The 11,388-nt window shown below is 45.7% G+C and overlaps 1 protein-coding gene and 2 long non-coding RNA genes across 3 annotated transcripts; 2 read left to right on the top strand and 1 right to left on the bottom strand.

Moving 5' to 3' along the window:
* Nucleotides 1-341: 341 nt before the first annotated feature.
* On the bottom strand, nucleotides 342-11,227 carry LOC133954021 (calpain-2 catalytic subunit-like). The gene is made up of 21 exons (XM_062388270.1): nucleotides 10,727-11,227; nucleotides 8,805-8,874; nucleotides 8,460-8,578; nucleotides 8,209-8,342; nucleotides 6,544-6,712; nucleotides 6,105-6,188; nucleotides 5,944-6,029; nucleotides 5,754-5,828; nucleotides 5,525-5,685; nucleotides 4,667-4,836; nucleotides 4,566-4,577; nucleotides 3,608-3,819; nucleotides 3,500-3,536; nucleotides 3,287-3,352; nucleotides 3,138-3,195; nucleotides 2,915-2,979; nucleotides 2,732-2,800; nucleotides 2,413-2,491; nucleotides 1,510-1,626; nucleotides 588-646; nucleotides 342-505 (listed from the first exon to the last, which is right to left on the bottom strand). The coding sequence occupies exons 1-21, from the start codon at nucleotides 10,964-10,966 to the stop codon at nucleotides 482-484; spliced, it is 2,106 nt and encodes a 701-aa protein (XP_062244254.1). The 5' UTR covers nucleotides 10,967-11,227; the 3' UTR covers nucleotides 342-481.
* LOC133954139 (uncharacterized) lies at nucleotides 4,829-5,430 on the top strand. Its single transcript, XR_009920750.1, has 3 exons — nucleotides 4,829-4,926; nucleotides 5,118-5,239; nucleotides 5,274-5,430. It is a non-coding gene; the product is annotated as an uncharacterized LOC133954139 (long non-coding RNA).
* Nucleotides 8,806-10,874, top strand: LOC133954142 (uncharacterized). Its single transcript, XR_009920753.1, has 3 exons — nucleotides 8,806-8,894; nucleotides 9,055-9,202; nucleotides 10,770-10,874. It is a non-coding gene; the product is annotated as an uncharacterized LOC133954142 (long non-coding RNA).
* Nucleotides 11,228-11,388: the final 161 nt, after the last annotated feature.

The following is an 11,388-nucleotide window of genomic DNA, read 5'->3' on the forward strand; positions in this document are numbered from 1 at the left end:
GAAATTACTTTATATTAACATTTTATTTATCATACAACACATTTACTATATATAACTTTACATTAAATTACTTTAACAATACAAAGTCTTTACAATGATTAGTGAATGATATTTAATAAGATGTGTGTGTGCTTGCTCACATCTGACCTTTGACCTGTTTCACACTGTAAAGAAAAAGTTGCCATGGTAACTCCGCCGCTGGTTCTGTTTGAGTTAAATCATTCTCGTAACATGAAATGCTTTTATTGTGAAGCTTCATGCCCTGACTTCCTGTTGAGTTGTGTTCCTCAATGCAGATTCTCTCTCTCTAAAGAACTTCAGATCAAACATTTGTGTCCAGATGAGTTTATTTTGAATTTAATTCAGATTTTCATACATGAAACTGATTCATAATTAAAGGAGATGTTGACATCACATTGAATCAGATGCGTTCAGGTGTGGCAGGTGAAAACTCCCAGCATGCTCCTGGGGTAAGTTGCGGTTAGTTGATGCTGAGGCGGAGCCACTGTGGGAAGAGAAGGGATCAGTGACGTAAAGCTGCAGGTGTCACAGTGGCCTGTAGGGGGCGCCAGCACAACACATGTTACCTGCTGCAGGTTTAACTCGATCCTCCCCTGATTCTTCAGATCCAGAGTCCGGAACATTTCTGTTACATAGACACAACACGTCATACAACAGAACAGTCACATATATACAGTCAATGATCATCTTTATATACAGTCACTGATTCTCTTTATATACAGTCACTGATTCTCTTTATATACAGTCACTGATCCTCTTTATATACAGTCACTGATTCTCTTTATATACAGTCACTGATCATCTTTATATACAATCACTGATCCTCTTTATATACAGTCAATGATCATATTTATATACAGTCACTGATCATCTTTATATACAGTCACTAATCCTCTTTATATACAGTCACTGATTCTCTTTATATACAGTCACTGATTCTCTTTATATACAGTCACTGATCATCTGTATATAAAGTCACTGATCCTCTTTATATACATTCACTGATCATCTTTATATACAGTCACTGGTCATCTTTATATACATTCACTGATCATCTTTATATACAGTCACTGGTCATCTTTATATACAGTCACTGATCATCTTTATATACAGTCACTGGTCATCTTTATATACAGTCACTGATCCTCTTTATATCCAGTCACTGATCATCTTTATATACAGTCACTGATCATCTTTATATACAGTCACTGGTCATCTTTATATACAGTCACTGATCATCTTTATATACAGTCACTGATCATCTTTATATACAGTCACTGATCATCTTTATATACAGTCACTGATCATCTTTATATACAGTCACTGATCATCTTTATATACAGTCACTGGTCATCTTTATATACAGTCACTGATCATCTTTATATACAGTCACAATCATCTTTATATACAGCCACTGATGGTCTTTATAGTCACCACTGTGTGGTTAGCGTGGTTGGTGTGGTGGTTGTCGGAGGTCATGTGACTCACTGTAGAGCAGCTCCAGTCGGATCAAACAACCAATGAAAGAGTCGAAGTCGATGGCGTAGCTCGTGTCAGAGAATCGACCGACGATCTCCTGGATCACTTCACTGTTCACCTGGAAACCTGCAAACACCTGTGTTGTTAGTTCCACAGTCACATGGTTCAGTGGTTTCTCTTCTTGGATCATGTGACACATGGAGGCGTGAACAGCTGCATGTTACCATGGTGATGACACGCCTTAAAATGACACTGAAGTACTGACTTCAGACCAGCTGCTCTGACCTCTGACCTCACACAGGAAACCCAACTGTAAGACGTTAGACGGTCAGTGTGCAGTGATACTGAGGATCCACCAGGGGGAGCTCTTTACTGGGACTGTTGGAACCAGGCAGTGCCTCCATCCTTCACTCATGGGGAAATTCTCCATGTCCAAGACTTTAGAAACATTAATTTAAAAGAACCTGGAGCTTCTGGTTCAACAAACTCTGAACCTCATGAACCCGTACGGGCCGTTTAGCACCGTGCAAAAATCCATGTGGGCAGAACTAGAAACATCTGTAACTCATTAACAGGTGAAGAGAACATTATCATAAACCTTGTTTTAGAGTCTAAGATGTACAGAACCCTCTTGTGGATTCATGTTCGGACATCGAGAGCTTCAACGACAAAATCCTGAACCACTTCAACACCTCTATGATGTCTTGAAGTTCTCCTGAAGTTTGAGAACGAGTCAGGGAACCTTCTCGAGCAGAGCCAGACCCCTGCAGAACCCTGATTTGAACCTGGTCCCCCACTGCCACCAACATCCTGAACCCTGAGAGGAACCTCGATTTGACCTCATGGTTTTCCTCGTTGATTAGAAATCAGTGTACGATCATGATTGTGACCTCATTAAAGACGGGATCTCACCAGCTTCAGCCAGCGCCGCTCTCATCTCATGACTGCTCATCGAACCAGAACCGTCCGAGTCGTGAGCCTTGAACACCTCCTGAGGAAGAAGAAGGTCATGAAGGAGACGTGTGAATTTTAAATACACAGACTTCGTTCTGTAGGATTTGAAGCTCTCAGAGACTTGAGCCTAATATCAATAGATTTCCAGTGAAGTTCTGCATCACATTTATTTACCTGAAGTGACCGACTCATTTGGAACAGCTCTCATCAACACATCGTATTTATCTGACAACATGACTCTGAAGACTCAGAACTTCATTCAGCAAAATGTCCTTACCATGTATCCCTGGATCTTTGTCCACAGAGTGTGAAACTCCACCAGACCCAGTGTGGTGCTACCGTCCATCTGAAGACCAGTTAAAGGTCCTGTTCTGAGAGTTCACACATTCTACTACTGCAAACACAACTGAGTCAAAATCTACAGTTCAACAAAGGGATTAAATCACAGATTGAAAGATACGTCCATCAGGCTGATGATGCTGCGACACGTCTGCAGAGTGAATCCGTCAGTTTTCATATCAGATCCTTCAGACAAGCAACAGAAGAGTTATACAAACAACCTTAACACAACGTCTGAACCTGAACACAACATCTGAACCTGAACACAACATCTGAACCTGAACACAACATCTGCCTTATTTAAATAACCAGAGACTCATGAAAGCTGTGGTGGAAGTTCGTACTCTGGGCGATCACTTTGTCCAGAATCTGTTGGAGCTCGAAGGCTGAGATTTGTGAGTCCTGGTGAAGCAGAAGAGAATCAGACTTCAGAAGTTTTATATGAATATGAAGTGAAGTGGTGAAGTTATGATATTAAATTACACGTCTTTACATTTCCTGAGATTTGGACAAAGAGATGTTTGAAGTGCGGGTCCACGTCCTTCTGTCCGACATCCGGCTGGAACATAAAGTATCATTTAGATTGAAATATCGTAGATTAAGAAACGTCAGGGTTTTTATATTTTACTAAAGGAACTGAGTCAGACAAGTCTTTTCTCACAGTTTGGGTCAAAACAGAAAGTTTCTATGAATAAAGATCTTAAACCTCATTGATGCTGACGTCTACGTCCTCCTCCATCGGTCTGAAACAGCAGAGACAAGTCGTCAGTCCCTGCAGGAGACCCAGCCCACGGGACATGTCCTCGTGTCTCACCTGCTGTGAGCCTCTTTCTCCGTGAACGCCCTCAGGACGAAGCTTCCTTTGCGATGCGGCTCGAACGTGGACGGGACGATGACGTATTCCCCCGGCTGCAGTTTGAAGCGGTCACACACTTCCCTCAAGTTGATGAAGTTCTTACTGCGCGCCACCGCCTCCATCCTCAGCAGGACGTCCGGGCCCAGGTGGATGTTACTGCGACCTTTAAACTGACCACAGAAGAAGAAACATCACCACACCTGGGAGAATTAGACCTGTGGGTCGTCAGAGTCCTGACGTCCTGACATGTCAACAAGTCAACACGTTAACATGTCAACAAGTCAACACGTTAACATGTCAACATGTCCACACGTCCACATGTCAACATGTCAACACGTCAACACGTCAACACGTCCACACGTCAACATGTCAACATGTCAACACGTCAACACGTCCACACGTCAACATGTCAACACGTCAACACGTCCACACGTCAACATGTCAACACGTCAACACGTCCACACGTCAACATGTCAACACATCAACATGTCAACATGTCAACATGTCAACATGTCAACACGTCCACACGTCAACACGTCCACACGTCAACATGTCAACAAGTCAACACGTCAACATGTCAACATGTCAACATGTCAACATGTCAACACGTCAACACGTCCACACGTCAACATGTCAACACGTCCACACGTCAACATGTCAACAAGTCAACATGTCAACATGTCAACACATCCACACGTCAACATGTCAACAACTCAACACGTCAACAAGTCAACACGTCAACATGTCAACATGTCAACATGTCACCACGTCAACACGTCCACACGTCAACACATCAGCTGCATCATACACTGTAAAATGTGGTTAGTAATCTCTATGAATACAGTAATCAGGTATATGTACTTAGTTACTCTGTACCACAGGTGAACACAGTGACAACTTCCTGTTTGTTTCTCACCTCATCAGGAACCTGAGAAAACACAAAACACACAAAGATCAATTACGGTAGTACAAACTGAGTGTGTGTCTGTGTGCATGTGAGTCTTTGTGTGTGTGCACCTGATAGATGGCGAAACCGATGGTGTTGAGGTCTCGTCCAAAGCGTCTCTCTCTGCGAGCGTCCTTCTGCATCAGTCCGATCAGGGCGGTGCAGCCGTCCTCGCCCTCGTCAGGGTCATCGTCCACGTCCTCCAGTCGGATGAAGAACTGAGGGTTTGAGCAGAAAGTGGCTGCGGAGAGAAAATCAGGTCAGGTTTGGAACAGATCGTTCACGTGTTCCTGACATGTTCCTCTGCATGTTCCTGACATGTTCCTGACAGGTTCCTGACATGTTCCTGACATGTTCCTGACATGTTCCTGACAGGTTCCTCTGCATGTTCCTGACATGTTCCTGACAGGTTCCTCTGCATGTTCCTGACATGTTCCTGACATGTTCCTGACATGTTCCTGACAGGTTCCTCTGCATGTTCCTGACATGTTCCTGACAGGTTCCTCTGCATGTTCCTGACAGGTTCCTGACATGTTCCTGACATGTTCCTGACATGTTCCTGACATGTTCCTGACAGGTTTCTCTGCATGTTCCTGACAGGTTCCTGACATGTTCCTGACATGTTCCTGACATGTTCCTGACAGGTTTCTCTGCATGTTCCTGACATGTTCCTGACAGGTTCCTCTGCATGTTCCTGACATGTTCCTAACCTGACGGTTTTAGTTATTAATTTAGTCCTAAATCAGTCAAAACAACAACAAGGTGGATCGATTATTTAAAGGTCAGAGGTGATGAAGACGAGCTGAGCAGAGAAGATGGACGGTTGTGCTCAATCTGTGAACTTCATTCTTTTCTTCTTTTAAATCTTTTAAAAACTAACTTATTATTTTTTATGTATGCGATGAGCAGCCGGAGTGGGTCGTTAGTACCGGGGTAGTTCCTGCAGCCGCCAGCGGTGGAGCCGACTCTCCACACGCCTTCAAACTCAGAACAGTTCCATCGACCGCCCTGGTTGCTCGTCAGCGTGTCAGGTGTCAGGTTGCAGATGTCGAGGAGTGAGAACTGACTCAGGAAGTCTGTGTAGGACATCCTGCAGACAGAGAGGATGAAGAAGATGAGTGTGAGGATGAAGATGAGAAAGCTTGTGTCTGTCCTTACCAGAACTCTCCATCTTCCGCACAATGATCCAACTTCCTCTTCTCCTCGGGCTGAACTCCGTCCCACTTCTCCGACCTGACGAACCAAAAAACACATCTTCAGTTTGACCAATCAACAGACTGAGGACACACTGATGGACGGATGGATGTGAAGGACACGTGGACAGATGGATGTGACGTGGTGAACTTACTCGTCGCTCCAGGCTCCGGTCCACTCCACCTGACCCCATGGGTTCCTGATCCTCAGCAGCTCCACAGGAGAACCACGGTAAAGAACCTGCAGAACCAGTGACGTGTAATGAGCCCACTGCCAGTTTCAGATGGTTTATGATGGTTTCCCATAAGCCCTCACCCGCTCAGCTGCAGTGATTGAGTAGGCGTGACCTTTGACCAGCTTCTGACCGGTGATCGCCTCCGAATCGTACGAGCTGGAAATCTGACAAACGTCAACATGGAGGATGGTCAACGATCACATGACTTCACAGATGTGATGATGTCAGAGGCTAGAGCGTGATGTCAGAGATTTAAGTCAATGTTTACTAACAAGTTATTTATTCAGTTCAAGTTATTCAGACTGAACGAGCTGATCAACATGAAGCTGATGAGCACGATTCGTCTGGTTGAATGTTAGCTAACAGTTAGCTCAGGTCAATACAAGGAGTCGCACAATGTTTTCTTTATTTCGGTGGATTCATCGGACTCCTGTTGGCCAATCAGAAACAGCGATTATAGTTCCTCGAGTGTTTAGGTTTGTCAGTGTGTCGTGTTTGAGCGAAGATTTGAACGTTTACGTCGATAGAGCAGCCGAGCAGCGAGCCGAGCTTCAGAGCTTTCCACATGATGTTGAACAAAGAGGGCGGAGCCTCCTTCAGGACATAGCTCTCTGCGATTCCGCCGGTAAAATCCTCGAAGCCCTCGATACTCGAACCTCCGGTCAGAGCCTCGTACGAACTGTTCACCCTGCGGGAGGAGACGCAGGAGTACGAACATCAGTACTGAGGGTTTGACGCTAGTTCATGAACAAAAGAAACGTTAAACCTGCTAAGGCGTAGAAAAAGGAGTTTTTATCCAGATTTATCTGGAAAACAGGAGTTAGGAGTTAACTTCACGGTGGCCTCCTCCTTCGTTCACGATGTGTCTCTTTAATCTGACTGTCCCACTCGTCTTCCATCGTTTTCCTCAGAACAAATTTCACCAACTATGACAGAACAAAGTGGATCAAGCTGCTCCGAGCAGATCGGTGAACATGACGAGTACAACAAGCGATAAGGAGATCATAGTTCCCTTGAGTTGAATATGTTTATAAATATTTCAGCCGAGTTAAACTGCAGGAGAAGCTTACAACTTCAAACTGAAGCTGAAGAATCTTCAAATTTAAAGCTGTTTTGAAAACTTTGATGTGGTTGTGCTGATGATGTTAAATAAACCGTGGATTCCTGCAGGTGAGTTACACAACGTGAGTTACACAACGTGAGTTACAACAGCTGAGTTACACAAGGTGAGTTAAGGTGATTCGAATCAGCTCCTGTTTATTTTCCAGGTGCGTCGACACCGACTGTTTGTTGAGTAAACACTGCTCCACCTTCTGCTGGTTACCACCGAGCTCTGCCCGACTCTCCCAGTCACTCCTCAGTGATTGTCTGACTCCACCCACCCTGTGTTGTGACGGACAGGAACCAATCCAGCCAAGTGTCACTGCCAGCCCTCACGATAAATCTATTTATTTATTAAGATTAAGATTAAGATTCATTTATTCATCCCAAACACATGCACAGACACACTCATGCAGGTAGGGAAATTTAATCTCTGCTTTTGACCCATCTGGTGCAGGACACACAGAGCAGTGAGCGACCATGTACGGCGCTCGGGGAGCAGATGTTGGGGGAGTAAGGTGCCTTGCTCAGGGGCACTAGACAGGGTAGGGAGACTCTTGGATTTTTGGACAGATCAATCCAGGTTCGTCTTTTGTTGTCTCTCTGTGGAGTCGAACCAGAGACCTTCTCTGCCCATAGTCCAAGTCTCTGCCACTATACCACCGCCGTAAATCATAGACTGTTTATAAAAGTGAAGCCAATGCAGAGGTGCTTCTGTCTTCTGTGTAATGACCAGCAGGGGGCGATTCCACTGGTAGTTTCTATAGAAGTCTGTGAGAAAATGATTCTACTTCTCACTTTATAACGTCGGTGAACATTAAGGAGTTTATGTGTCAATCTGTAGTTTGCATTTTGGCCTGGATACCAGACTTTGATTGACAGCTAGTACTGTCCAATGGGTGCATGAGGCAGGTGTGAGTGCTCGAGCTTTCAGTTAGGCTCCACCCCCTACTCCTCCAAATATGGTTAATTCTGGTTCAAAAACCAAGATGGCGCTGAACACGGTGTCAAACTGAGGCTTCAGAACAGAAGTTTATTATTTTCGTGGCTAGTTTGATTGTTTATTGTTTATCTGTCTCTTACTTGGCGTAGGCCTTCTCCAGCAGGGGGCTCCAGAATTCCCGTCCCTCAGCTGAGTGGACAAACAGCAGTTTCCCGTCTCTTGTTGGCAGCCGGTCGTCCACCACCACGTCCACCCACTCCCCGTACTGCCACAGCTGCATGAACAGGAAACCAGAGGTCACTCAAGGTCTTCATCGCGGAGCCGCCTGCTCATCGTCACAGAAGAAGAAATCAAGTTCGTGAACACGAGCAAATCCCAGTTTGTGTTTGACCTGGAAGTGGAAGATGCCGGCGTACTGAGACGTGAAGCTCTGAGCGGGAGGTACCACTCTGCTCAGAATCTGAGGGTCCAGAGTCAGAGAGGCGATGGCGGCCAACAGCCAGCAGTCACCTGACAGACAGAAAGCAGGTGAGGGTGTTCCTGTACGTATACCTTTGTGGGGACCATTTCAGGCCTACAGAGTGGGGACATGTTGACTGGTCCTCACTAACCCTAACCCTCCAACAAAGGGCTGTTTGAGGGTTAAGACTTGCTCTAGGTTAAAGTTAGGTATGTATGTATTATGCCTATTAGTGTCCTCACTAAGATAGAAGTACAAACGAGTGTGTGTTCTTACCCAGAGCTCCCTGACATATGTCCGTCCTTTTCGCTCCATCAACAATAAACCGAGGATCAGAACACAGCTCCTGATTGGACGAGACAGCAGGTGATTAATGATTAATGAGGAAGTAAATACGCAGGATTATTCAGTGACTCCTCTTTTACTGGTCCATGAGTGAAACCACATCAGAGTCCAGACTGGTGCTGTTTTCTTCAATTGTTAACAAACTTCTTCCTTCTCATTCTTCATATTAACCTCCTCACAGCGCCCCCTACCCTGGAAGACCCTTCCTGCCTCCTGCGTTCAAAGCCCAGTGACTGTAAACAGGTGTGTCCTCCCTGTCCTTCACTCTGAGTCAGTGTGGTGTCTCACATCTGTACAACATCTCTGAGTCATCCTCGTTTTCACCAGAGGTTAGTTTTAGTTTCTTAATGTTTGCGTCCTGTGTAAGAAGCTCCTCAACCCCCCCCCACACACACACACACACACACACACACTCACTCCCAGTGAGTCAGTGGAGGATCCTGTGCCGTTCACACTGCTCCTGGATTTAGACTCTATACAGAAGGAGAAAGACAAGAGAAGATCCAGAGAACTATGGAGCTCAGTCTGAAGCAGCTTTAGTGTCCGGGTCACTTTCCTCAGCCCTAACCCTAACCCTAACCCTAACCCTAACACTAACCCTAACCCTAACCCTAACCCTAACCCTAACCCTAACACTAACCCTAACACTAACACTAACACTAACCCTAACCCTAACACTAACCCTAACCCTAACACTAACACTAACCCTAACCCTAACCCTAACCCTAACCCTAACCCTAACCCTAACCCTAACACTAACACTAACACTAACCCTAACCCTAACACTAACCCTAACCCTAACACTAACCCTAACCCTAACCCTAACACTAACCCTAACACTAACCCTAACCCTAACCCTAACCCTAACCCTAACACTAACCCTAACCCTAACCCTAACCCTAACCCTAACCCTAACACTAACCCTAACACTAACACTAACACTAACCCTAACCCTAACACTAACCCTAACCCTAACACTAACACTAACCCTAACCCTAACCCTAACCCTAACCCTAACCCTAACCCTAACACTAACCCTAACACTAACACTAACACTAACCCTAACCCTAACACTAACCCTAACCCTAACACTAACCCTAACCCTAACCCTAACACTAACCCTAACACTAACCCTAACCCTAACACTAACCCTAACCCTAACCCTAACACTAACACTAACACTAACACTAACCCTAACCCTAACACTAACCCTAACACTAACACTAACCCTAACCCTAACACTAACCCTATTTTTGTGAATATCTCAATTACACCTTGAGATATCACAAACCTTAATTTGGTCTCAAGGATCACCTGATTAGAATTTGGTGGTCAAAGGTCAAGGTCACAGTGACCTCACAAAGCACTTTGGTTTTGCCTTGTGAACCCGAAATATCTGGAACCTTTCACATTTGGCTGAAACCTTCACTGAGACTCAAACCTTCACTGAGACTCAAACCTTCACTGAGACTCAAACCTTCACCGAGACTCAAACCTTCACTGAGACTCAAACCTTCACCGAGACTCAAACCTTCACCGAGACTCAAACCTTCACCGAGACTCAAACCTTCACCGAGACTCAAACCTTCACTGAGACTCAAACCTTCACTGAGACTCAAACCTTCACCGAGACTCAAACCTTCACCGAGACTCAAACCTTCACTGAGACGCAAGGACTTAATGAATTTCAGTGGTGCAATGTTCTGGTTGGTGGAGACATCAAGCTGCAGTGCGAGAGTTCTCTTTGTCTTTATCTCTTTTATTTTCTGTGTTTAATCAACATCAATTAACTGTTTGACTCATTGTCTGCATGTTTCTCTGTTTGTGTTTCTGTGATTTGCGGCTGTGCTCACCGATGGGCGCTTCCACTCCACGCCAATGGTTTTGGAGGAGTAGCGTCCGAGCTGGTTGTATCCCAGAGAGTCCCAGGTGGCAGGGAAGGTGGGGTCACAGAAGAGCTCGCCCGTCTTCAGACATTCGCTGCGTAGCTGCTCAAAGTCCTGCTTGTTGAAGGGGACGGCGTTGGCCCGGCTGCCGACGCCGTGCTCGTCCCGGGCCCTCCTCCTGGCGAGCTCCGCTGCCGTGCTCGTCATCCTGAGTCTAGTCCGGTGAGTGTCTGGAGAATCAGCCGAGAGTCTGCTAGTTACTAGACACTGCTGGTCACCAGTTCAGAGTGAGGCTCAGGTGAGTGCGTGTATTTGTGTAAGGTGGTCAGTTGAGGGGCGGAGCTTGGGAGCAGGTGAAGGAGTGTGATATCAGCTGAGTCAGTCAGAAAACAAACAGTCTGATAAACTCTGACCAACACCTGAAAACTTCCTGAGACCGGGTCACACCGGACACCACCAGCAGGAAGTGTGTCAGTGCTCTGTCTCCCCCTGCTGGCAGTATGAGGCCTAGCTCTGCTCATGTACAAACCTGTGGTGCCAGGGGTCAGAGGTCAGGTTCTCTGAGCTCTCAGGTATGTCACTGTGACGTCATCGAGCTCCTACAGCTGTCAGGTAAACAAACCAGTTGT

Source organism: Platichthys flesus, chromosome 5 (genome assembly GCF_949316205.1).
Source record: "Platichthys flesus chromosome 5, fPlaFle2.1, whole genome shotgun sequence".
In the NCBI taxonomy this organism is placed as follows: Eukaryota; Metazoa; Chordata; class Actinopteri; order Pleuronectiformes; family Pleuronectidae; genus Platichthys; species Platichthys flesus.

What these genes read in the sequence shown, in the direction of transcription:
- LOC133954021 (XM_062388270.1), bottom strand. Translation starts at nt 10,966, where the DNA reads ATGACGAGCACGGCAGCGGAGCTCGCCAGGAGGAGGGCCCGGGACGAG. An exon ending in TAGACGTCAGCATCAATGAG is followed by an intron (nt 3,353 to 3,499) that starts GTTTAAGATCTT and finishes TTTATGTTCCAG; the next exon opens with CCGGATGTCGGACAGAAGGA. An exon ending in CAAAGATCCAGGGATACATG is followed by an intron (nt 2,492 to 2,731) that starts GTAAGGACATTT and finishes CTTCTTCCTCAG; the next exon opens with GAGGTGTTCAAGGCTCACGA.